At 48.4% G+C, this 27,178-nt stretch overlaps 1 protein-coding gene across 1 annotated transcript in view; it reads right to left on the reverse strand.

Moving 5' to 3' along the window:
• IGF2R (insulin like growth factor 2 receptor) overlaps positions 1-27,178 on the reverse strand; it is a 2,762,372-nt gene that overhangs the window by 1,306,243 nt on the left and 1,428,951 nt on the right. The window contains 1 exon segment of the mRNA XM_069606818.1: positions 5,211-5,389. Coding sequence (XP_069462919.1) covers positions 5,211-5,389 — 179 coding nt within the window.

A 27,178-nucleotide genomic window follows, 5' to 3' on the forward strand; every position in this document is an offset into this window, starting at 1 on the left:
CAGCAATCTTCATAACAAGACCTTCCCTCAAATACACCATTATAGCTTTTTCTAAACCTACCATCTGTTGCTTTTTTTAACAAATATTTGTGGTTTGCTTGCAATCGTTTTTCAGCACTGAAAATGAGTATGATTACCCTTCTGCACTAAAAGACTGGTGATGCTTTTTTTATACAACCCTCTGATGATGGCTGTGCAATCACTAAACTTATTGTGACAGACACGAAGGACAAAAACGAAGTTTAACCTCTCTTAAAAAGGTAATTTGACAGAGAGGTAGTTATCAAAAGAAAATACACCACACTGTTATACTGAAAAACAAACATTTATGTTACACATAAATCTCTGTCAGTGGAATAAAAAAATTAGGAAGATCTATTGCAGAGTAAATAAAATATTTACTGCATTAGAAAAACCGTAAAAAGTCAAACACCCACCAATATATTACATTTGAAGTCCACTAGCTGGGGCAGGAACATTACCATATAAAGAAAAGGGGTGCAGGAGAAGGGAATCGGACATTAAAACACAGTTAAATGAGTCAAGGAGGCCAAACAACCTAGGAGATAGGGGGCCCTTTTTAAGATGCATTTTACAGAATGCGACTTCCCAGGGAATTAAACTCCAGCCCAATGACAATGAATAAAAAGAAAAAAAAATGCTTTCCTTGAAGTGAGCCACTTTAGCAGGAAGCAAATGCAATGTCCATGAAGACTGCAGGACGGCGAGGGAACCCAGCAAAGCAGGTTCCACACAGCTCAAACATTGAAGGAGGTTAGTCCAGCCATAAAAGACAGTCCCATGATGAAGGCTTTGGCAGGGGCAACCCAGGATGTCCATGAAGAGCAGATGATGTAGGGTGCTCGAGTCTGAACACCTTTCCAGGTGATGGCAGAGACCAGCACCTAGGGGGCTGACCACAGCAGTACACCAGGAAACTGGCGGTTAGCCAGTCTGGAGACCGTCCAAGAATGGAAGGCCTGGCCCAGCACACAATGTGAACCATCAGGAGGATGAGGAGGCCCGGAAAGGACAAAGTCAAAAACCTGAAACAGAGATACACCCATAGCACAGTAACCAGCCATATGGCCAGATCTCGTCCTTAAAATGCAGAAACAGCAGAATTTATTATTTTTAAAAATCAGGAAATCTTCCAGCAGGTAAGTAACATCTGTCAGATGAAATGTGTTGTCATTGGCTGCAACACATAGAATGACCTTTCTGTTACTAACCTCACTCTTATAGAGCCTATGTTTTTGTGTTGTGAATGACAATTAGTCATATGTTGTTGATATGTGTCCTACACTATAATGTTTTAAATGTGGATACTTCATTTAGAATACATTTTGTTTTAACAGTACTCATTTACTAATTTGATCACGAATGGCTGAGGAAAAGACACCTTAGCCCTTTGTAGATTGCTAGCACTAGCTGTGCGTTTAAGGGAGGGGTAGCCTTGATGCACCTTTTTCTTTGTTGAACTGACACAACCCTCAAGAGTCAGGGCCCCCCCCCCGTAAATAAAAAAAAAAGAGGGTACTTACCCATTTTTTTTCTTGATACTGTGATACAGCCAAGCCAGGAACAGAGACAGAGACAGGCCTAAGGCAGTTAAAACCAATATAGAGGATGCATCCCTGGAAGTAAAAAGATTCCATGTATGTACAATTGCCATTTTATGTCAGCCTAATGGCTTCCCTGAACAAAGCAAGCCCATAAAAAAAATAGCTGGGAGCAGAACTGAAAGGCTACCAAAATGTATTTTGATCTAACAAATTGGTATATCGCCTTGAATCCAAAACCTAATAACTGCCACCAGCCCACTTTCTAAATCCAATGTAGAGTGGTGATATCACCCTAGGGCACCAATGGGGTGCTTAACACTGTTGGGCCTGGGAGCCTTGTGGGAAAAACAGGACCAAATGGGCAAACTGAGTGACAACGCGTTGCAATGATAGGACTTCAGTAGAAATAGGTCAGTGATCCAAAAATAAAAAGCAGGAAAAAGCAAGATTTGCAAAAATGAAATTGTCTTAACACCCAAGTACTAAAAAAGGAGCAATAGATCCTCCTTTCCTTCTTAGATCTACACCTACTCTGTTCCACTGACTCGTAGCAACTTCTAGATCAGAGACAATCCAGAGTCACTGTTAGAACCAGGGGCGGGGATGAGGAAAGAGGGCATCTGGAGCATGCAATTTTAAGACAAATGACAGTCGATGGGTAGGTTGTGAAGTTTTCCAAGGTAAAGAAACAGTTGACTTCCTGCCAGTGTCAAAGGCATGGCGGTGGGGTTTACTGGACCAACTTCTTTTTCTCCCAAGTTGCACTTGAGAAGTTGTTGATGGGCACTTTCACCCATAAACAACCAGTCCTTAAATGTAAGATGCCTATGATTGAGGTAACTATGGAAGAATGTTTGAGTCCACACCTAGAGATGAATAGCTTTGGAGCGATGTCTGAATGTGTTATGGCAGAATTTCATTTTTGGCAGCTTAACTTTCTGGATACCCTTAACATTGTTCTGGCTTCCTTTGTTTTTTTGGTGGCATGAAGGACTTCTGCTGTGCTGCCCTCAGTAGCCTATATGGCTCCCAGTATTAGGCATCAGCACATATTTGGGGCAGATGTTGCATCTGGTACAGCCCAGACCTCTAAAGAGTCTGATCCTTACCTCCTATTGTCACAAGGCACTATACATGAAGAACAGTATCTCCTAGTTTTGAGGGAGCTGGACAGTTCCAGAAATTCACTCCATTGAACTTAATCTTCTATGGCGATAAAGACAATCAGTAGAAGGTCTAGGCTGTGTGAGAGACTGAAGTGCAGCCAAAGAAAATTAGCAGAGAAACCTGCAAGCATGGTAAAATGTTTTAGAGACATATGGAGACATAAGGGTTTTCAGTCTGCAGTTGAGGACCCAGCAGTCAATGTCTTAACAATTCCTTCTGGGTAAGGACATTTGATCATGTTCTGGTCCCAGAGCACATCTTATGAACCTGGAAGAAAAGTGGCTTCAGAAACCAGTATGCAACAGAAAAAAGTGGAGAACTTTCAGACAAATCTTTAGATGGAACCTGGAAGGCATAGAAGGTCCCCTCAGGTGCAGGCAATTAGAAGGAGCGGGAACTGTGACTGGAGTGCGTGCAGTAGTAGCAGAGGCAGATAGGAGAAGGTACGTTGTTGGCAAACCAAGTAGAAGTGGGAGAACGAGAGGGATGCCAGAACAAGGATGCAGCAGATTTCACCTGCTAGTTCTGAGAGGGTTCCGTTTCCCCAAACTTTGAAGTGCAGAGGTTGCGCAGTGGAAGGCATACATGGAGGCTTCTTTCCACATGGGAGCCAGATTGCAGAGATTGCTGTGAAGGAAACGTGTCGGAGACCGAAGCGAGGAGCGACGGGCGAGTAGCGGATCTCAGGAGCTAGAGGGTTTGCTTGAATGAGTGGCTGGACCGGAGACACATGAGCAGAGGAAGGGTGTGAGTCCCTGTGAAGCCAGAAGTCGTGGAAGTTGAGCAATCTGCGGAACAAGGATCCTAAAGGCCTGTGAGTCAAACCTGGTCTTCTGATCATTTGCGCAAGCACTGCCGGCAACAGTGTCCAGTCTAATCTTCAATCGCGTAGAAGCCGAAGCGAGCTGAAGTTGTTTGTTATATTCCTAACAAGGAAACAATGGAAAGTAGCACTTACGTATGATTGGAAATGTCTTTTAATCACGTGAAAGCAAGTGCTACTGAAAGACCTAGTTAAACCCTTAAACTTTATGAAGTGGACATGTGTCTCTCATTAAGCAGAATGAAGTTGTTGAACACTTAAAGCTTGTAGAACTTGTGAAGTGTTCGTGTGTGCCTAATTTTGTTTTCCAAGTAAAAAATTAAACTTTACCTCTCTATTCAAACAATCGTTGTTCATAAAAGAAGTCAAGTGTTTAAACACAGTATCTACAGTTGGAGAGAGTGCAAGCATTGCCCAAGCCAAGAGTATTCCCTTATTAAGATTAAAAGCAGCCTTTCTGAAAACCAGAAAATGGTCTGACAATGAATGTGAACCCAATATAAGTTCAACCTTGCCTAAGATACAAGTGTGCAAGCATTACCTGAAGCCAAGAGTGGCACCAAGGCTTCTTGGTAATTGTATGGCAAACAGTGACAGATAGGTGAAGGTAAAGTTGAAGGGAAACCTTTCTGCTCATATAAAATACTGAAGCTTTTGTGGTTGTGGACAGGCAAGAGAGGCACAGAGGCTGCTCCTTTTGAAGAGATATTCAGAGGAAGAGTGCCTTGCCTATTTGAAGGTGTTGCAGTGCCTTAAAGATAATCTTGTCAAAACCGGTCTTTAAAATACGAAGTACTGAAGCTGTGATGGTATATATTTGGGTTGTCAGTGGATGCAAGACTTCAGTAGTTCAAATGAAGTGGAATGGTATGGGTACAAGGGCAATGTTCTCAGGGTAAACGACGGTAGAGGTGAAGTTGTTGAAGTAGAAGCAACAGAACTGAGAAGTCAACCTGACAAATATACCTATTGTGAATTCTACCCTGAAAAGACAAATAATTATTGTTGACCAAGTCTTTTGTTCTATTAACATTCTACAAGTTGTATTTCTTTTGAACTGTGTCAAGTCTTCTTGGAGACCTGGAAGTGTTAAAAGGGCTTTGTGGCTGAGAATAGCATTGATGCTATCCTGAGGAAGTGGAAAGTCTATTTCATTAGAAGAACTTTGGTTGTTGGCACTGTGGTTGACAGATCTTTACCTTAATAGTGACTCTTCAAGAACTGAACTGAGACTTTGCAACCTAAGTGGAATCCATTATATTCTATTTACAAACCTTGAAGCTTAATATACCTTGAATTCTGGGGAAGAGAGTTTACCCAGGTTGTTAGAAGGTTATCAAGACACTGAATATTATTGATGTTACTTTTGAAATGCCATACATTTTCTTTTGCATTTGATGTTTAGTGTGAGGGCCATAACTCCTGTGTTAGAGTGTTTTCCCTTTGTTCTGTTCGGTAGGGAAACCCACAGTAGAGTAAGGAAAGTGACACATTTTTATATAATTTCTATCCTAATAAAATTGCATATTTTGAACAATTAAACAGTTGTCCGTTCACATTTCTGACTGTCCATTCGCATTTCTGACCTCTCACATTACCCATTCTTGAAATTCCATACTTTAAAAAGGTAAATATGCACTTGGGGATGAACTTACTGGAACTCTATCACACTGAAAAAGGATGCGGGTGGAATAACGCTGTGTTTCAGTACACTTGTCACCATTCAGGTACACAATACTAACAGATCCGTCAGTGGCAGCCTGTGGACTGATCTGAATATAGCCGATGTTCTTACTTCCATCTTTGGTTTTTAAACAGGATCCAATTGGGCCACCTAGAAATGCAGAGAATATACAACAAACAAATTCAGGTGGTTAAAACATGTGTTTTTCTGCAATTGATGTTCTTATGCCCACAGTTGTCCTTAAACTCCCACTACCATCAAGAATTCATTCATTTTGGATGTTCCACTCTTTCCAGTGCAGTTATCCCAAGCATTTACAAATGGGGACAACAGATGGCAAATCTTTGAGATCCACACACAAAATGAAAATGTAACTTGTTCCCAACAAGACTTTGATAAAATACATATATTTATCTCTGACTTTCGAAGTCCAAAGTTACTATATAAATCATGCAGTAAGTGGTGACCCATTAGTCCAAGTATGAATCAACACATCTGAAAACAATGCAGTGCTAAAGCCACAAGTGCAATAAACAAGACCTTAATGCAATGGAGAGCACAGACGCCCACAAAATAATGTGTTTCTGTATTGAGCCCATCAAATATAGACATTCCTAATTTCAGTAAATTACCTGGTCCCTTTTCTAAAGAAAAATGGGACTTAAGGAAATGCATAAAGTTAGACAAGTGGCAGTACAGATATGTAAGGTGAAAAGTGACTGTACATATAACGCTCAGGCAGTATCAATAATCAATTTAAGAATCAGTGGTATGCAAACTATGATTTAGAAGTTTCAGCGCACACATAAATATGACACTTAATGGTTTGAGGTAAGGGTCTTTTCTGGATTTGCTACCGTTTTGTTTATAGCTGCTCAATCTCCAAGCATACCTCCTGACCTTTGTGCTTCACACCCAGGGTGTTTCTAGGTCTGGTTAATTGCCTTTTATAAGCAGACTATGCCCTCATCCTCGATCATATGAGGGTTGATCTGCAGCATATACTGGCACATTTGGAAGACTTTTGCTGCATCACTGTTTCTTGGAGGATATTGTCCAGGTAACCGGTGGATGCTCGTTACAGCTAGACTATAATGGACACTTCACTTTCAATATCCTAGATAAAAGGCCAAAATTCAATTCACTGTGTGGCGAAGAACACTGTCGAACCTTGGGAACACAGAGTGCAGTGGTCAATGGGGCCAGTAGCCACCCCAAGGTCATAGAAGCTGGGCCAGGAAGAAAAACAGGGCATCACCAGACCACTCACACTGGGTTACACCTCCCACTAAAGAAATGGTCAATCACATGACCATTTAAACCTTCACCACTCCTACCGACACTCTGGGCCACCATGAGAGCAGTCACAACAGTCTTAAAGCCTTCTCCAACACTATTGGCCACAAATGGAAAAGGATCATACTACAAAGAAACATCAAAGTGGGCCATTAAGGGAACTATACCTCTTTCACAAGAGTTCACTGATGAAGCCAGCAATACAATTTGACCCTCAGCACTACTGTGCAGGGAAAGAGACGAGGACGCTTTTGCACTGCAGAGTTTGAGAAACTCTACTCAAAGAATCCAGAAGGACGTGTGCGCGCTCACTGCGCATGAAAACAAACACAAACAGTACTCTACAGAAAGTGCTTGGGTCACAGGAAAATTTAAAATGCATATTCCTGTGATCAAAGCAAAGCATTCTCAGCCTGTTATCCCAGATCTACAATGGTACAATGTCACGTATGAGGAAGCCAGGGGGACAGACCAGAAAAGACAGTAGCCGTGAACATCCATGGCGAGGAAGGAGAGGACTTGCAGCAGATTAAGGACCCTTTAAAATGCACAATGGTGGCAAGTTCTAAAGTAGCTTTATGCCATGTCCCTCCTTCACCCACGTGACCTAAGGAACATGGACCAATCATGGCCCACCTCAACCCACACCATACAAGTGCAACCTATGGTGACAAGCAGCACCCAAATGGGGACCATAGCATAGGAAGTAGCTTCCGAAGTCTGGAAGTGTGGTAGCTTTGTGTAGGAGTTTTGATTTTAGTTTATTTATAAAGCGCAAAAAACCAGGCCCAGGGGCAACCGGTTGCATACTCTTAAACATGTTACAAAAAGCAGTAGTTACAGAAGTTACAAAAATATACAGCATATATACATGTACCGAGGGGTACCATTAACAGCGTATAATACAGGGACAGATCAGAGAGAAAATGTATATTCAGTCCTGTACCCCACATGGAGTCTGGACTGTGTCAAGGTCTCATGAGTCTTGGAGAGCAGCCATGTTTTAGCATTGTTCTTGGAGTGTAAAGATTGTTCAATTCCGATAGGTGTGGGCAAGGTGTTCCAGAGTTTGGAGGCCAGGACGGGGAAGCTCACCCCTCCAGCTTTTTGGAGTTTGCATCTAGGCAAGATGAGGCTGTGAGTTTGGGCTGCTCTGGTAGGTCGAGTGGAGGTGTGGCGTGAGAAGCGAGCGGACAGGTAAGGTGGGACGTTGTTGCTCAGACATTTCTGAGTCAAAGATAGGGTTTTCAGGGCAATTCTGTTTTACCGGGAGCCAGCGTAAATCCGATATGACGGAGGAGATATGAGAGCGTCTCGGGATGTTTAAGGCTGCCCTTAAGGCATTATTTTGTACAGTTTGCAATTTATTAAGGTTAGACTGACTGGTCCCTAGGTAGAGAGCACTACAGTAGAGTTGGAGGAAGGAGTTACGCAGAGAGTTACCAGAGATGGGAGTATTCAAAGGACAGCAGGACGAAAGAGTTGGAGTTTGGAGGGAGAGACTGGGGGAGGTTTGAGAAAGAAAAAGGTGTCAGAGGGAAGAGCGTTATTGGAGAAAGCAGGAGGCAGGCCAGAGGAAAAGAGGGCGTTGTGAGGAGGCCAGAGAAGTAGTACCATCTACAGAGAGTATGGGGAGGTTCGAGGAGTATCAAATCTTGTGACCAACTAACCAGGGGAAGGGAAGGACCTTAAGCCCTTAACATCGGGGGAGAAGAGCTAGAGGGGGTGTTACCCAATACTATACGGAGGATGCGGCAGGAGAACAGGTAACCTTTCTAGACAGAGCAGGGATGTTCCATGGAGGAAAACAGAGCAGGTATGAAAGGGTGCAATCTCACTAGGGCAGCGGAGCAAGTAAGCCAGCAAGAGGGTCTCATGGGGACCAGGAACCTGGAGCTGGGAGATGGTCAACCGATGAACAACTAAGGCCCCACTTGAAGAGCCTGAGAGAGCAGATCAGTCATGGGAAGATCAGCTAATTTTCTTGATATGCAGGGGAGCGAAAGATACCACATGACATGGGAGCCAACGGTCCCACGTGACAGGGGAGCTAAAGCACCAGATTGTTGGAGAGAAGCTTAGCAAGAAATGGGCCCCGCGGTTGGAGCGAGACACACCCGGGGATACTGCGGAAAAGAAAAATTGGGGACTGGAAAGCAGGAGACTACAGAGGTTAAAGAGTGAAGACGGCAATTGATGTAGATGTGTTTTAGGAGAAGTTGAGCAGGAAGATGATGGTGATGCGAGTGGGGGAGACGAGAGGAGTTCCAAAGAAGGTGGGGAGAGGAATCAATGTTGAGAAGCAGGCAAGGTGTCTTAGGAAAGTATTTCAGAAGGCGCATGTAACGAGGACGTAACAAATAGACGAACTGTGGAGGGAGGAGGTGAAAAGAAATGTGGAGAAGATAAACTGGCAAACTATGTACTTAAGGCTTACAGGTTGTACAAGGTGGGGGAGGAATGAGCATGAAGTGAAATTGAGAGGCAGTAGGCCCGGAGTCAGAACATCTCAAAGTAGAGGGGGAGACACTAGGAAAGAGATCCCTAGGAATGATCTTGGGGCAAGCTGGCTAGGATGAGGGACAGATTGGTTGGAAAGCCCTAACGCTGGAACCTAGATAAAGGCAGGCAACAAGAGACACACATGATATGTCACAGACAGCCTAGGGTGGCCTCCTGTATTCCTATGCTGTCAGGCTTTAGTTTAGTGCGAAGTCTAACCTGACACCAAGTACAGAACAATCATCAGGCTCCAGTGCAGACTTGAGAATCTGCAGGTGTAGTCTTCCACTGTTCCCTACCTGCGCAAGAAAATTGTCAAGGGGAGTATAAGAGACTGAGACTTTGCTTGCAAGTCTGAAGAGTAAAGAACTGAGGCCTTTCATTTTCTTGAAATCCTAAGTTTTATATGTCCGACTCATCCAAAATAAAGCGAATGCGAGGTATACGTGAAGCCACCGGGAAGGACTAGGGCCAATCCCCAACGAAAGCTGAGGAAGCTTTACTTTGAACACTCCTCAGAGAGACTGATGTATGGGTTTAACCTCGAAACTGAGCTGACACCGGTGAATGACCATCCTGATGACATTTGAGTCACTTTTATGTAATATTTGACGCCAAGTGAACTGCTTTATAATGATACAAACACCCTGAAAAAGTTGATTTGTCTCATCTCTGCCCTACATGTGATCCATTTGTGTTTCATAACAGAAGACAAGTTTAAAAGGTAAAATTGCCCTTCGAATTGGATTGCTTTTTTTAGTGAAGCTTGGATGAAGATGTGAGGAAGGTTAACAGCTTACAGTGGATGGTAAGGCAACAATAGCTTCCAATCTGAAGACTGACAATATGCTCTAGCAAACTGCAGGGAATTAAGTCCCAACTGCAATATTTTTTTCCGCCAGACATAACTGGTGTATGAAGTAAGATTCTGATGGGGAGGGTGTAAAAGTTTAATAAAATTGTTGAGAAGGATTTTTCGAATCAGCCCTGAGGGAAGGTCTTGAGAGGTCACCCTAGTTAGTTAACAGAGTTACTGAAACTTTGTTCTAGCCAAACTTTATTAAGGTCATGCAGCAGAGCATTAAGGCAAGACAACTTCAATAATATCTGGGTGGTGTAAGGGTACAGTGAGACAGATAACTCAAATAAATCAAATTAGACATAATTCACACAAATATTATATTTAGAAGGCCTTAACATACGCTAGAGATGTAAAATCACATTAAAGAAAAACGATATAAATTTTTGTCGAACAAAACTTACCAGTAATAGTCTGTCTCTTGTTTTCAAAGTCAAAAAGTGCGTGACCTGGGCCGTTCCTGTAACACTATCTCTAGTATTAAGTGTACAGTACCTATGGTCCTTGAGGCATCAACGTCGTGCGATTATTTTTCTGGCCAGTGGTCAATATGTAGTAGCTTCACAATATGAAACTATGTGCTGTAACATGTATTTCTATTGAAATTCTAAAAAAGACAAACTAGTTTCCCCTTTTTTCCTCTCTCTTTTTTTTTTTAATAACCTTATTTCTACTTGCAGCATTTTGTACCTTTATCTCCAGCAGATGGAAGGATGTATGGGCACATGTGAATCTAAGCAGATGCAAGGCGCAGAAAAACTATTACTGGTAAGTAATGATTATCTTTGGAGGCTTGTGGTTCTCGAATCACGTGCTTTGCATAGGCTAGCAAGCCGCACTTGAAGATGATGGTGGGTGAACTGAAGGAACAGTAGAAAACAAATGCTTTAAAACTGCCTGTCCCCCCCGAGAATCCTTTCTTGCTTGAGTGTCAACACAATAGTGCTGTGTAAATGTGTGAAAAGAAGACCATGTTGCGGTTTTGCAAATAGCTTCAAGTGGCACATTAGCAATGAAGGCCAGCATAGCTCCTGTACTACATATGGAGTGAGCTTTAGGAGTGAAAGGAAGTGCTTTACTTGAAAGGCTTTCACACTGTTGTATGCATGTTACAATTCATCTGGCCTTTGAGACAAAGTCACCTTCTCTTCCGGCTGGCAAATACACAAAGAATGTACCCGTTTGCCTTAGTTTTATCTTGTTAAGATAGTACATGACTGCCCTTGCAACATCCAAAAATTGCAGTGTCCGTTTCCCTGTATTTTGTGGATTTTGGAGAAAAGCTAGTAGCTCAATTGACTGGTTAACATGAAACTTAGATTTGTATTTTGGAGAGAAACATAGGGGAGTCCTTAAGACAACCTTGGTCTTTTGCATTGTAACAAATGGCTCCATCGCCGATATTACTTGAAGCTCACTTATTCTGAGAATAAAAGTGACAGCTACAAGGAAAGCTACCTTGTAAGTGAGGTCTTTTATGGAAGCTTTATGCAATGGTTCAAATGATGGACTAATGGGTTTGCTTAGTATAACATTAAGTTCCCAACCTAGTGGCGGGTTTGCCAAAGGTGGTATAATCGCTTCCCTTCTTCCATGAAGGCCTGGATGAATTAAAAGATCTACTGTTGGCTGAGCCCACTGAGCAAAAATGTGTTTGAGTACTTGTGTTCAACTCCCACTCTTATTCTTACACCTGTGCTCTGCTTAAAGCGTCTTATAGTTGTGTTTCCCTGGAACATGTTGGGCGTGGGGATGTATTGTCCTTTGAAGACATCAACTCCAAATGCTTTGTATGAGTTTGGACAACTTTGGGGAATGAGTTCCACCCGGTGTGCTGATATAAGACATGGTTGATGTACGGTCTATTGCAACAAGGATATTTCTCTGGATCACCTGATGTTTGAAAGCATGCAACGCCATCTTGATACCTAGAAGTTCCAGTACATTTATTTGCTGTTTCTTTAGTGGAACTGATCGTGTTCTCTGAGGTTTGAAGTGTATGCAATTAGTCCCACAACATGTTAGAGATGCCCTTGTGGTAATGGTTATGCATATTGGCGGGTTGACAAAAGGTTTCCCTTTTAACAGGTTTACTTTTGTTCACCATTTTAGTGCCAAAACCAGCATGTGTGTGTGACCTCCAATAGATCGTCCTATTCCCTCTCTGCTTGTTACTAGTTTTGTGCTAGCCATTGCTAAAATGGACACATGTTGAGTCTGGCATGAGGTACTATGAAAATGCAGCATTCCATCATTCCAAGCATGAGCTTGACTTTTCTGACTTATCCGCCTGCTGGATATGTAACAGGGGATTTCACCAAGCAGATTTTATACTCTTTCATTGGAAGGGTAGAACAGGGCCAGCTGTATATTTATTATTAGTCCATAGAAACTGATTGGACTGTCTTGAGACTAGACTTTTTGTTCTCGTTGATTGAGAACCTTAGGCTCTGCAGTAGATTGACTGCAGCCTCTGATTGCAGGCGACATTGGTGTGGGCTTTCCCTTTTATTAAACAATTGACTAGATAATGATAAACAGGAATAACCTTTCAGCGAAGGTGTGCTGCCGCCACACCTAGTACTTTGGTGAACACCCAAGGTTCTCAGCAAATTCCAAAAGGGATTACTTTGAATTGGTAATATACCTGATTTAGTTAGCATGCATCTTTCATATCCAGAGTTGCCAGATAATCACCTCTTTTGAGAAGATGAATGACTACCTGTAAGGTTGTCATTCGGAAATGTTGGGGCTTTACATACTTGTTTGCCAGTCTTACAACTAACGGGTCTTTTTGTGTCTTTCTTTGGAAGGAAGTACAGTGAATAAATGACCTTGTTTATATGTGATTGTGGTACTTCTTCTATTGGTCCCTTCTCGATTAACGGTTTGATCTTTACCTGTAGTAGAGGTGAAGTTGATGCTCCAGAGTAGTCTTCTGTTTCTTCGGGGTAGATCGGGTGGTGTTAAGCACTCTATGCAATACTCCTAGGTTAGGGTGGATAGATACCACTTGTCTTTCTTCCATTGGCATGTCCAGTAGTATGGCTTGTGCCTCGGCCTAAAACTCAACCCCCCACTGCTAAGCATGTCTTTTCACTACTACTCCCAAACCAATTAATATTCCTCCCGCTGTCTCTGTGGAATATAGGGCATTTTTTATGACTGCATTAGCTAATTGCTTTCCAGCCTAAAAAATCTTTAGCATCTGACTTGAGGGGTTCCTGGAATTCCTGGATGTATAATCCAACTGATCCCATTGCGCTCTATCATATCGCCCTATGAGCACAGTTGAATTGGGAATTCATGCCAAAAAGCTGCTTAAGTAGCCACCTTTCTTCCTAGAGAATACATCCTTTTACTCTGTCTGGTGACAACTCTGGACGCCATAAGTGTCCCCCGCACACTTTTGCATGGTCGTTACGACTAGTGAGTCTGGTGTAAGTTGATCCCTTATTTATAGTGGCTCTCCTTGCGCAGGCTTAAATCTTTTTTCATCACAAAGATTGACTGGTTTAGTAAGGGCTGGGCTGTTAAGGAATGATGTGATCCTCTTTTTAACTGATTTTAGTAGAGTAATAAATTGACCCATTGGTTTGTTTTCTTTAAGGATATATTCTATGAAGTCTGTATCCTCTTCAGGCTCATGAGTCTCAATCCTAATCAAATCTACTGCCATCTTTAAAAGATGATGGTAAAACCACTGGTCATCTGATTGGGATGAAGTATTAAAAAGATCAATAATGTAAGGTGATTGCAATAGATACTTCTCTGGCTCAATTGCCTGATGAGCTTTAAGGGTCCTCTCTTCTAAATAGTCCTCCAACTCAACAATTCTTCTACATGTATGATGTGAGGACTGGTATTTTTAATGAGGGATGCTCTCCTGACTTGCAGCAGTTATATTTTCAAACCCTCCATGAAAGAGGACATTTTGCCCATAGTCTTTTAGAACCTTTCCTTCGTCGATACATTAGATATGGAGGAAGTTGGAATAGTAAACTCATCTTAATTTGAACGTTGAACCATTCCTTTTCATTACAGTATCTGATAGAGATCCTTCACTTTTGGTTAACCATGAACCTTTGTGCTTGTGTATTTTTTCAGAAACACTTCAGCTTCGAGGAGGTATGCTTCAGCCCATCCGAACATTTCTGAACATGGGACGAGTGTTCACCGCTCAAAGCGGAGCGTTTTTGTGTCCCAATTCAGATTCCAGCATCCATGCCGGAGGCGACAATTTTGTTTTATGTGTTTAGTCTATGGAACAAGTTACTTACTTGTAGTTCCTGTTCTCCAGCATGGGTCTTGCATGGATGCACATGCGCATGAATCCGATTACACAGCAGTGCATATACAGAAACATTGGAGGTGGCATGGCTCAACAGAAACAATATAGTTACCCCTGGAACAGACTCACCTCAAGCAAACAGGTTGTGAAGCACTACTTTGCAGACCCGGGACTCCTCCCTGGAATCCTTGTTGACACAGTAGAATCTCGTGAAGATTTGGGTGGACCGCCACGTAAACCCTGTAGATGTCAAGAAGGGGAACACCAGAGAAACGCTGGTGTTGGGATGGCTCTGGTGGAGTGGGCTCTCAGCCAACCGAGAAGAGGTCTATTGGCCTGATGAGGACAATGCATGACAGCCAGAGAGCCATCTGGAAATGGAAGGCTTAGACATGGCCTTCCTGTGTGCCACAGGTCCAAAACTGATGAACAGTTGAGACGTCTTCTGAAAATCTTTTGTCCATGCCACTTAGAACTTCAAGGCACGAGCAACATCCAGAGAATGCAACAGCCTTACAGCAGGTGCAGAAGTGTTCAGAAAGAACACAGACAGAAAGCAAAGGTTCATTGAGATGGAACTTCAAAGAACATTCTGCATAAAAGGTGGGGAGGGTACGCAGCACCACCTTAGAAGCATGGAAGGTTAAGTACGACTGCTTGCAGTAGAGGGCCCGGATCTCCCAGACTCATCTGGCCGAGAGAATGGCCACCAAGAAAGCAGTCTTTAACTTCAGTGGGGCCAGATGCATCGGTTCAAATGGGGGCACCAGGACATTAGTCAAAACAACATTGAGCTCCCAAGCCGAGGCGGGAGCTTTCAACAGCAGAAAAGTCTTGAAGAGGCCCCTTGAAGAACTCCTCGACAAGCCTGTGCGACGACACAGAAGGCTTGGCCAGGTGCCGGGACATGGCAACCAGATGAACCTTGATGGAGGCATGTGCTAGCCCAGCTTTTGTCAGCGAAAGCAGGTATGGAAGGAGCTGCAGAGCCTGTACCCGCAGAGGCGTAATCTTCAGAGTCCTGCACCACACTGTGAAGAGTTTCCATTTGTGGCTGCAACAGGACAACAGAGGAAGCTCAGGCCTTGGCGAGAATCATCTTGCACTCCACTGGCAGGGAATAGCGGCCAAACCCCAGGGTGGCAGGAGCCATGCCATGAGGCTCAGAGACGCGGGGTCGTGGTGCAGTATTGTGCCTTCTTCTCTGGAGCGAAGCTCTGGAAGTGGAGGCAGCCTGATGGACGGAGCAGGTCCGGGTACCAGATCTGGCGCGGCCAAGCAGGGGCGATGTGGATCCTCATGCAATGGCAATGTCTGAGTGTGTTGATGACACGTAGCAGGAGCACAATCGGAGGGAAGGCATACAGGGAGAGGCCGATCCATTGCAATGAGAAGGCGTCCCTCAGACTAATCGGCTGAAGGTACTTGCTGGCACATTTCCGACACTTGGAGTTGGCCGATGTTGGGAAGACGTCAATCTGGGGGGACCCCCACTCGCTGAAGAGCAGAGTCACTTGCGCTTGTTAAAGTTCCCACTCGTCGTAGATCTGCAACTCCCTGCTGAGCGAGTCTGCAATGGTGTTCTTGGTTGGTGCCAGGTGAAAGCGGGCGAGGAACATACTCTGAAGAATAGCCCAGTACCACAGGGACTGGGGAGAAAGGGGGAGAAGGGGAGAGTGCATCAACCCTTGCTTCCGAATATAGAAAATGGTGGTGGTGGTGAAGAAATGCACCACCTTCCCCTTTCAGCTGCAGCTGGAAGGTCTTGAGGGTCCGGAAGACCGCCCGGAGCTCCAGGACTATCATGTTCAAGTCTTTCTCCTACGAAAGCCAGAGGCCTCTGGTGTTCGATCATCCTGTGTGAGCTCCCCAACCCTCCAGGGAAGCGTCTTTGGGGACCGTAGCCTGGTAGAGAGGAATCTGAAAGGGAGGCTCCTTCAGTGAGATGTGGGCGCACTGTTCACCACTGCAGAGCTTGCTGGAATGCCCGATTGAGGTCGATCTTGTCCGTTCAATTGCCTGAGAACTGCTGCCACCTGGAGTCTAGAAATACCTGGAGGCGCCACATCCGGAGCCTGCAAAAGGGGACCAGATGGAAGAGGGAAGACATGTCCAACAAAGACTTGATGGACCAGACTCTTGCGATGGACAAAGGTGACAGCCGCTGAACTGTCTTCCAGGATGGTCTTCGCCCTTTCTTCCCAGGGGGTTTCCAGACATGCAACCGTGTTGAGATGGGCACCCAGGAACAGAGCGTTCTGCGATTGCACCACGCAGGACTTGGGATAGTTGATGGGGAATCCGAGTGACATCAGAAGGCTTATGGTCCCCGCCATGTGCTGGGTCACCAATGTGTGAGAACAGGAGCAAATTTGCCAGTCGTCCAGATAAGGGTAGACATCTATGCCCTTTCGGCCCAGGTGCACAACTACCAGAGCCAATTATTTTCCGAATACCCCGAGGGCCGATTTCAGGCTGAAGGGCAGGGTCTTGAGCTGGTAGTGTCATCCCTGGACCACAAAGCACAGAGCTTCTGGTGCTTGAGATGAATGGGGATATGAAAGTATGCATCCTCCACGTCCAGAGTTGCCAGAAAATCCCCTTCCTCCAGTTTGTGACCATCCTGAACTTTTGGGACTTCAAGTACTTGTTGTAGAGTCTTAAGTCTAGGATTGGCCACCACCCTCCTGCCTTTTGATACCAGAAAGTATCTTGAGCACACTCCAGAGCCCCAGAGTCATTGAGAGACCGGCTCTATTGCCCCTTTTCTTAACATGGTTTGACCCTCCAGCAGCAGTAGAGCCGTGTGCATTTCTTGACGTGCCACAGGAGGAATGCAAGGGCACCTGTGTTGAAATTCCAATGCATGCCCTCGCTGAAGGACGTCCAGCACCCATTTGTCCGTGGTGATGTATCTACACTGTTCGACAAAGTACGATAGCCTGCCTCCTCACTGGGTTGCTTATGTGGGGGCTCGGATCTATGGCCGGTTCAGGCTCACTTGGGTGTCTGCGTTCTAGCCTGTGGACGATGGTGACGCTGGCTTCTTCTGCCATAGGCCTTGGAGCGGCCCCTGTAGGCTTCCTGGGTGGTGGAGCGGGAGGGCTGACAATCGGGCGTAGTGTACCCCTTGAAGGACCAGAAGACTCTTCCCTGTGGGAAGCGAAAGGACAACCTCCTCTGCTGCAGGGTTCCCAGAGAGAAAACCGTCTCTGTGTCAGTCTTCATAGCCTGCAGTGTCTCATCCACTGCCTTAACGAGCAGATTGTCCCCATCAAAAGGCATGTCCACGACTTTGGTCTATACGTCAGCTCGAAGGTTTGCAGCCTTCAGCCACCCCTGATAGCCCAGGGCTACATCATTCCCAATCTGGCAGAAACTCAAGTCTGCCATGTCCAGGGCCACCGTGATGGCGTGATCCGACCCCCCACCCTCCTGAAATAGTGCTCGCGCCTCTGCCTCCTTGTCATCAGGAAGGGAAGGAAATCCAGTATTGGCCCGAGCTTGTACCAAAGCTCTGTCATAACGAGACAGGATGGCGAGAGCATTGGCGGCCTTGATGGTGAAAGCTGCGGTGTAGATTATGTGTTTGCCAACTGCATCCAACTTCTTGCCCTCATGGTCCGAGGGTACCATGGAGAGGAGGGAGGACTAGACGAGCGTTTCCTGCCGGCAGCCGACACACCGAGTCTGGAGAAGGCTGCGACAGAGACATCTGGGAGCCATCTCAGGGACTCTGCATTTCTTCTCTAGTCCGTCTCTTTTGGAGGGTGTGGCACTAGGTGTTTGCATAAGATCTAATCCTTCCTACCAGACATCGTCCAACAACGGAGCTAGCATAACAGTCTTCCTGGCAGACTCACATCGCTGAAAGACAAACCCATCCTTCTCCCACAGCACTAGACTGAAGAGTTTGGACACCTGTGAAATCATGGCATGGAAGGAGCCAATTCCATCTGGTGGTGAAGCCTTGGGGGTGAAGGGGCTCGTCAGTACCCAGAAGCTCCGCATTATCAGGGACATAATCTTTGTACTTTTCTGTACGAGAAGCCGTGGTATCAGTGTCTGTACGTGGTGGTTCTTCTTCCAATGGGGTCAAGGCCCTACAGGGTGACATCTGCTGATGCTTTGGCCTGGGAGGACTGGGCATGTGGGGGGCTACTGGTCGTAGGCCTGGGAGGACTGCGGGCCAGCCCAGGTGCTGGAGCAGCAGGCAGCTTCAGTTGAATTTACACCACCAAGGTGTGCAGGATGTTGAGGATGTCCAGCGACATATCCTTGTGTGCTGGATAGGGTGCGAACGGTGCAGCCGGGAAAGTTGGGCTGAAACCCCTAGGACCAGGTGCAAATGGCTGGTATGGGTCCTGCCTCTGCAATCGCTCCTGGGACATGGGCCCTTGGCCACCTCATGGTCTTTCGTAGAAATCCTCAGGCAGGTTGTCCTCTCAACTACTATAGATGTGAGGAGATTTCCTCTGAGACTCCACAGGAGCTGGAGGCACCCTCATGGGTCTCGGCAGGAAGTCCAAAGGAGGCAGTAACTCCCTGACCCTACCAGAGTACTTCAGGCAGGAATCGATGATAGGGATTTTGATAATCAGTGGCGCCGCAACCGAGGTTGTGTTATGTATAGTTGGCAGAGGCTGTGGAGACAAAGACATCATCAGCATCATCATTGTAGTAAATGTAGAGATGACAGATGTTGCCAAAACTTCTCATTGACTAAGGGGCAGACATCGCAGACGGGGTGATCGAAGAGGTGTTCGCCGACAAGGTGGCCATCGACAGAGTTGTGGTCGTCAACTAAGTGGTCTTGGCAGACAAAGTTGTTGATGACAAGAGTCGGCCTTGGCAGACTAAGTTGTTGACAGACTAAGTTGTTAACTGGGCTCTGTGGTTGATGGGTACAAAGACGAGGGAGAGGCCTCCCGTACGTCTCTCCTTCAACTACTTGTCCTTGGAAGGAGTTAGCGACTTCCTCGTGGAAGGCAACCCACCAGCTGGTAGCCTAACGGTCGTTGGTGCCGGCAATGGGGAGCAAATCCTTCCCTAATAAGATCCTGCAGCACTGGTGACCTTCGTGGAAGCAGATGCGTGATGCTTCAACTACTTTTGGATCCCCTCGGAAGGAGCATCCTCAAAGGACCACAACCTCTTTTTCTCAGAGGGAGCACTCTCATGGGACATGCCAGCCCTTGACGAGGCGCGAGTGCGGCCAGAAGCCACTTAAGGGGCCTTCTCCTGGTTGATCCAAGCTACCAGTCTCCGGTAGGGATTCCTCTTGATGTTCGCCAGTAAGCCATGGTCTCTCCTCCACAGATCTTGCACCAGTCTTCGCTGTGGTATGGGTGAAGTCAAAGACACTTGAGGTGCCGATCCTCGACAAATGTTCAAGTCACAGGCTTCGCAGGCCCTGAAGAGATTCCTCTTGCCCACGGCTGACATCGAGGTGAGATGTAGGCCCAAACCTTGGCCCAGTAAACTCACAGGGAGAAGATCCAACGATGGAAGTAATCTTCACAGACGTACCCCTGCTGCCGGTAGTCAACGCGCAACTGTTGATGAGGAGAAACCTGAAGAAAACTATCGAAAACTATCCAAAAATAAAATTCTCAGGAAACAAAATGAGGACTCCCAACACTGAAACGTGCAGTAAAAGTCTGAAGATGGCCATCAGGAGTGGAGTAGCGTAGGACGAGTGTCATTGGCTGGGGGATGTAGGACCCAAAGGACAATGATTGGTTATAGAGGAGACAAGCAATTTTCAGTCTAACGCACCAACTGCTTTGTTTTTACCAATGATTCCCAGCCCGGCGAGGGGGAATACTCATGAGAATTTGAATCCATGCAAGACCCCATGCAGGAGAATTTTGATTTACCCAGCAATGAAGCCTCAATCCTCGACTTTGTGTGGCCCTCATGTGGACTGTGTTTTTGTTTTATGTTCTTGTCATAAGGGTTAGTCTCACAGCTCTGCCTGACACTTGCCTTGCAGAGCTGTGGACAGGCTGATGGGAACTAGAAGCTTTTCTATTGCTGTGCTCACCGGTTTTGGAACCAACACTCAGCTGCGTTGGCTTCATGGTTTTCCACTACAGCAGAAGACTCGACAGATACCTCAGCTCCATTATGTAGGCCGCACAAGGTTTGGTACAGCATTCGTTAAGTGTCTTAGCTTTAAAGAGCTTGCAAGCTTGACACTTTGACTATTGATGATCCTGTGGAAGATAATTGCTTTCCCGGAGCGTGCTCTTACAGCAAAATGCATTGTTACAAGAGGGGCAAAATTTAAATAGAGTGCTTTCAACGCCAATGTTAGAGGACAGGGAGCCGATATTAAGGAAGAAGGAACAAGTTACTTACCTGTAACTGTTGTTCTCCAGCATGGGTCTGGCATGGATTCACATGCTCATGAATATTCCCCGTCGTCAGGCTGGGAATCCTCGGTAAAGAAAAAACCAGTATCAGTTTCGTTTCTGATCTGTCTTTCGTAGTAATAACCAATCACTGGTCTCTGCGTCATACTGACCACAGCCAATGACTGCCCTCTACCTAAGCCCCGCCTCTGGCAGCCATCTTCAGATTTGGAAGCACGTGAAGTGGCAGTATGACCAAGTGAAGAGCCGCAGAGGGGTAGGAGGGAGGGTTCGCATGTGAATCCATGCCAGACCCATGCTGGAGAACAACAGTTACAGGTAAGTAACTTGTTCCTTCTCCAGCATGGGGTCTGGCATGGATTCACATGCTCATGAATAAAGAATACATAGCAGTACACACATGCACAACCACGGGAGGTGGCAAAGGCTCAACATTAAGCATTACATCAAACTCAACATTAAGCATCTTACCTCCTCACCAGGCTCACCTCAGGCGAACAGGTTGCGCAGCACTGCTTGGCCGACCCTGGACTCCTCCCTGGAATCCCGATCGACGCAGTAGAATTTCGTGAAGGTGTGCGTCGACCTCCACGTAGCAGCCCTGCATATGTCCAGCAGGGGCACACCAGAAAGGAACGCCGTGGTAGCTGCGATCGCTCTGGTGGAATGGGCTCTCGGACGGCCAGGCAGCGGTCGGTTTGCCAACCGATGACAGTACATGATACAGCCGGAGAGCCATCTGGAAATGGAAGCCTTCGAGAGAGCTTTCCCCTGATTGACAGGTCCAAAATTCACAAAGAGTTGTGACGTCTTCCGAAAACACTTCGTGCGGTCCACGTAGAACTTCAGCGCTCTAGCCACATCCAGCGAGTGCAAAGTCCTCTCAGCCGGCGACGAAGGCGACGGGAAGAACACGGGCAACACCAAGGGTTCGTTGAGGTGGAAGTCCGACGGCACCTTGGGCATGAAGGAGGGGTGTGTCCTGAGCACTACCCTCGTGTCGTGAAAGGTCAAGTACGGGGCCTTGCAGGAAAGGGCCTGGATCTCTCCCACTCGTTGTGCGGAGGTGATGGCCACAAGAAACGCTGTTTTCCACGATAGAAACTTCAACGGGGCCGAATGCAGAGGCTCGAACGGAGGTCCCATGAGCTTGGTCAGCACCACGTTGAGCTCCCACGCCGGGGCCGGAGCCTTCACCGGCGGGAACGATCTGAACAGTCCCTTCATGAACTCTTTCACCAGACGATGAGACCACAAGGACGTCCGCCCCGTGGTTCTGGTGTATCGGGAGATCGCAGCAAGATGAATCTTGATGGACGCGTGTGCCAGTCCAGCTTTGGCCAGCGTCAGTAGGTACGGCAGTACTTGGGGAGCCGTAATCCGTAGAGGGTTAATCTTCTGTGCGTGGCACCAGACAGAGAACCTCTTCCGTAGCATTTAAGAGTCGAAGACGCCCTGGCCTTTGCAAGAACCTCTCTGCAGTCGGCCGGTATGTCGTATCCTCCAAACTCTAGCGCTGCAGGAGCCAGGCCTGCAAGTTCAGCGATTTCGGGTCGTGGTGGAGGATGGCGCCTCCTTCCCTGGAGAGTAGATCCGCGTCCACCGGCAGCTTGATTGACGGGGACGCTGACAAGTCCAGAAGGTCCGGGAACCATATCTGCCTCGGCCACGCAGGTGCGACGAGAATCATCCTGCACCGTGACCTCTTGAGCTGGTTGATGAGCCGGATTAGCAGTGGCAATGGAGGGAACGCGTAGAGGAACAGGCCCTCCCAGGGGAACTAGAAAGCATCGCCCATGCTCCTCGCCCGGGGAAACCTGCTGGCGAACCTCCGGCACTTGGAGTTCGTCGCCGTCGCGAACAGGTCGATCTGGGGTGTGCCCCACCGCCGGAAGAGGCGATCCACTAGATCCTGCCGTAGTTCCCACTCGTGGCACGAGCGCAGCTCCCTGCTGAGTGAGTCGGCGATGGTGTTTTTTATCCCTGCCAGATGAAACGGCACCAGAAATATCCCATGGGCGACGGCCCAATGCCACAGGTCCTGTGCCTCCTTGGACAGTGCTGGGGACCTGGTTCCGCCCTGTTTCCTGATGTAAAACATGGTGGTGGTGTTGTCGGTGAAGATCCTCACCACCTTGCCCTTGAGGGACGGAAGGAAGGACCTGAGGGCCCAAAACACTGCACGGAGCTCCAGGACGTTGATATGTAGGGATTTCTCCGTCGGGAGCCAAAGGCCTCTTGCGTGCAGATTTTCGGTGTGCGCTCCCCACCCTTCCAGGGAGGCATCCGTGGTCACTGTCTCCTGGTGGGCTGGGGTCTGGAAGTCCATGCCCGCCGTCAGATGCGCGCGGGTGCCCCACCACCGGATCGCTCGTCGGAAACTCTCGTCCAGTGTGATCCTTTCCTCGAAGCTGCCCGTCGTTTGGATCCAGCGCGCGTCCAGGAACTCCTGCAACGGGCGCATCCGGAGCCTGCACATGGGAATGAGGTAGATGCAGGAAGACATCATCCCGAGGAGGGACTTGATGGACCTCACCTTGGCAGCGTCGGCCACCAACATCCGCTGTACCTTGCCCAGGATGGTCCTGGTCCTCTCCTCCGACGGGGAGGCCAGAAGGGACACTGTCGAGCCTCGCTCCCAGAAACAGTGCGTCTTGAGCGGGTACCAGGTGGGATTTGGCGTAGTTCACGGAGAATCCCAGGTCCGTGAGAAGTTGGACGGTCCTTGCCGTGTGAACCACGGCGAGCTCCCTCGTCTTGGCTCGGACGAGCCAGTCGTCCAGGTAGGGGTAGACGTGGATCCCCTCGCGGCGCAGCTGCGCCGCCACCGGTGCAAGGCACTTGGTGAATACCCTGGGTGCCGACCGTAGTCCGAAGGGGAGGGCTTTGAACTGGTAGTGACGCCCTTGGACCACAAACCTGAGGAATTTTCGGTGCCCCTTTAGGATGGGAATATGGAAGTAGGCATCCTCCAAATCCAACGACGATAGGAAGTCTCCTTCCTCCAGCTGACCCAGGACGTGCTGGAGGGTGACCATCCGGAACTTCTGTGCCTTGATGAACTTATTCAGACGTCGCAGGTCTAGGATGGGGCGCCATCCTCCCGTCTTCTTCTTCACGAGGAAGTATCTCGAGTAAACTCCGGAGCCCCGAAGCCTCTTTGGGACGAGTTCGATGGCGCCCTTCCTGAGCATCGCCTTTACCTCCAGGAGAAGCTGGGGGACGTGAAGCTCTTTCCTGGCCACGGGGGGGGCGCGCGGGCACCTTCTTTGAAATTCGAGCGCGTGGCCCCGGGCTAAGGCGTCCAGCACCCAAAGGTCGGTGGAGATGGACTCCCACACGCTGACGAAGCTCGCCAGCCGGCCTCCCACCGGGGTGCTTCGGTGGGGGCCCGACCCCACGGCCGGTTCAATCCTGTTTCGACGAGGCTTTGCCGCCTTGACCTCCTTGGCGACGACGGCGGGGTCCGCCAGACTTGCCTCATCCCCTGTAGGCCTCCTGAGACGAAGAGCGGGCCGCTTGACGGTAGGTGGAGAAACCGCCGCCGGAACCTTTGGAGGCGCTCTTGCCTCCGCTGCTCCGAAAGGCGGCCGTCGTTGTTGCAGAACCCCAAGGGCCCGGGCCGTCTCCGTGTCCGCTTTAATGGCCTGAAGGGAATCGTCCACTGTCTTCCCAAACAGGTTGTTCCCATCGAACGGCATGTCCAGGACTCTGGTCTGTACGTCTTGACGGAAGTCCGTAGCCTTGAGCCATCCACGCCGCCTAAGGCACACGCCGTTCCCCAACTGGCGAAATCCAGTGTCGGCGATGTCCGTCGCAATAGTGATGGCGTGGTCCGACGCCACCTCACCTTCCTGTAGGATCTCCAGGGCCTCCGCCCTCTTGTAGTCCGGTAGGAAGTCCAGCAGGGGAGCCAGTTTGTACCATAGCTCCCTGTCATAGCGGGCCACGATAGCCAAGGCGTTGGCCGCCTTAATCGTCGTCGCTGCAGACGAGATGACCCTGCATCCCATAGTGTCCAATTTCTTTCCCTCGCCGTCCGGCGGGGAAGTCGATGTGGATGCCGCACCCCCCCGCTTTCTTCCTGGCCGCCGCGGAGACGACAGAGTCCGGGGTAGAATGCGCCCGGAGGCACAGGGGGGCCGCGTCCGGGACCCGGTACTTCTTCTCGTACCGGTCTCTTCTAGCTGGCGTCGTGGAAGGGTTCTTGAGGAGGGCGAGGCCCTCATCCCAAATGTCGTCCAGTAGAGGCACCGCGAGGACAGTCTTTCTCTTGGCCTTGCGCCGTTGATAAAGGAATCCTTCCTTTTTCTTCTCCTCAGGGCAGAGTTGGAAAAGCTCGGACGCCCTGGCGATCATGGAGTGGAACGATCCAATCTCGTCGGGCGGAGAAGCCCTGGTGGGAGGCGACGACGGCAGATCCCCGTCGTCGACCTCGTCGTCCGTACCCGTCGCTGCCGTGTCAGTCCCCGTATCATCCCCTCGGGTCGTGGACGGGGAGGAGGGCTGGACGGGGCGCGACGGCTGAAAAGGAGGTGGAGGGTGAATCCTTCTTTTCTTGGGAGGAGGAACGCCAGAAGGTCCCGGTTCTGGGTCCCCCGACGGGAGTGGCTCCTCCGCCGGCAATGGTAGTCTCGTCCTTATCTCCGAGCATAAGGACTGTATGGCCAACAAAATGGCCGCCGAGTTGTCTTGCGGCGCTGGCAGAGGGGAATCCGAAGGGCGATCAGGGGCCCCGTCGGCACCCTCGACGATGTCGTCGTCACCTGCGTCGGGATCCATCCCGACGGGCCGGTCTTCTTCCACGCCGAGGCCGTGGCTTAAGACCTCGATCAGCTCTTCCTCCGAGGTTGAAGCCGAATCTACGACGACACCCTGCCCCCCCCTTTTTCTTCTCCGCCGGAGATTTCACGGGGGTCCTATCGATGGGCATAAAAGAGGACTCCTTCCAAGGTGGCAGGGAGACTCTGAGCCCCGAGGTCGCCACCACTGGTATAGCCTCCACAGGCTGAGCCAGGGCCGCCGCGACAGTTTCGATAAAGGGCTTGGCCGGATGGATTAAGGCCTTCACCACCTTAGGTGTGCTCACCGCCTTATCCTTGAGGGGGGGGGCATTGCCTCGCTCCCCCTCCGATGGGGCCTTCAAGCTCGACCGGGGCCTCTCCAGGAGCTTCGCCGGGTGCTCGGCCTTCCTCTTACCCGACCCAGAGCGTTGGCTCGTGGTTGATGGTGCCGGGGAGGGTGTGCCCTACCTGGCGCCCGTAGAGCCCGACCGTTCGGCGCTCCCGGTGCCAGCGGACTCGCGGTGCTTGGCCTTGTGTTGGACCCCCGTCGCCGGGGCGTCCTCAAAGGTCTTAGAAGACCGCTCGGATTTCTTCCTCTTCTTCTCGCCGGACGGGCTCTTCCCTTCCAGCCAGTTGGCGAGACGTTGATGGCGGTCCTTCATGGTCCGCTCCGACATGTTGCCGCAAAACGCACAGTCCTTCTCCACGTGCGTCTTGTCCTCATGTAAGCAGTAAAGACAAAAGGAGTGTTCGTCCTCCTTAAAGACGTTCTGCAGCTGGCATCCAGGGCAGACCCTGAACAGCTTTCCGGGCGTCGAGCTTCCCTTCTCCTGGGCCATGTCCGGGACGGGCCTGAGAAACTTCTGGAGTCCTCCAAAAGCGTAGCTCGACGAAATCTTCGCCCTTGAGGGGCGCAGACGAATCCGACACGGGTCCCCGTTGATCGGATGGAGAGTCGGTGGAGCTTGAGGCTCTTTTTGACCGAAAAAAGGAAGTTTTTGAGAAAAAACATGAAAAAATAGCACTAACGCTCGAGAGCAATAGCACGAGGATCCCAAAACATGAACGTGCGGTACAAATCTGAAGATGGCTGCCAGAGGCGGGGCTTAGTTGCCATGGAGCAACTATTATTTGAGGCGCAGCGTGTTCAAATCAATAAGCAGACTCGAGATGCTTATGCCCTATGGCCAGAAAATGAATTGAATGTGACCGTCGAAGCCAGCAAAGTGTTGTTGAACCATTGCAATAATGCGAGAACTCCACAAGATGAAGATGAAACTGAATATAATGAAGATGCTTTTGAATTACTCGCAGACCACTTGACACAATCGACACCCGCAAAAAAAGGGCCACACAACAAACAATCGACATCGATGGTTTCTCTGATTCGTGTTCAACTAACACAAGCTGAAATAACAGACTGAAGCCTCAACACAATTGACAGAGGAACTAGCCAAAGATTTCGACTACAGTTTGTCCTGTTTGGCTGATATGCCCACCACAGTTGAGACACAAACAACATTCATGCAGGACGATAGTCTAATAAAGGAGCCCAAATGCATTGTATCGACAGTTGCCTGGTAGAGATTATACTGATGCTGAAATGTGTCCATCCAGTGAGGGGTGGGGGGAGAAGTATGCGGGAAGCCATTTTTGAATGTGACTCGTGTACCACAATGCACTAACCTGAAAATACAAGCCACCTGTGATGTGCTCCATGGTAAATTTTCATGGTCCGCTCAACCGATGCTGGGAAAAGTGCCAGCTGGAAATCTACTGTGTGCAGCAGCTTTACTTTCCAGTGGCTCTATTTTTAGTAAACTGTCCAGT

The sequence above is a fragment of the Ambystoma mexicanum genome, chromosome 4p, assembly GCF_040938575.1.
Source record: "Ambystoma mexicanum isolate Mex_15411 chromosome 4p, UKY_AmexF1_1, whole genome shotgun sequence".
Classification (NCBI taxonomy): Eukaryota; Metazoa; Chordata; class Amphibia; order Caudata; family Ambystomatidae; genus Ambystoma; species Ambystoma mexicanum.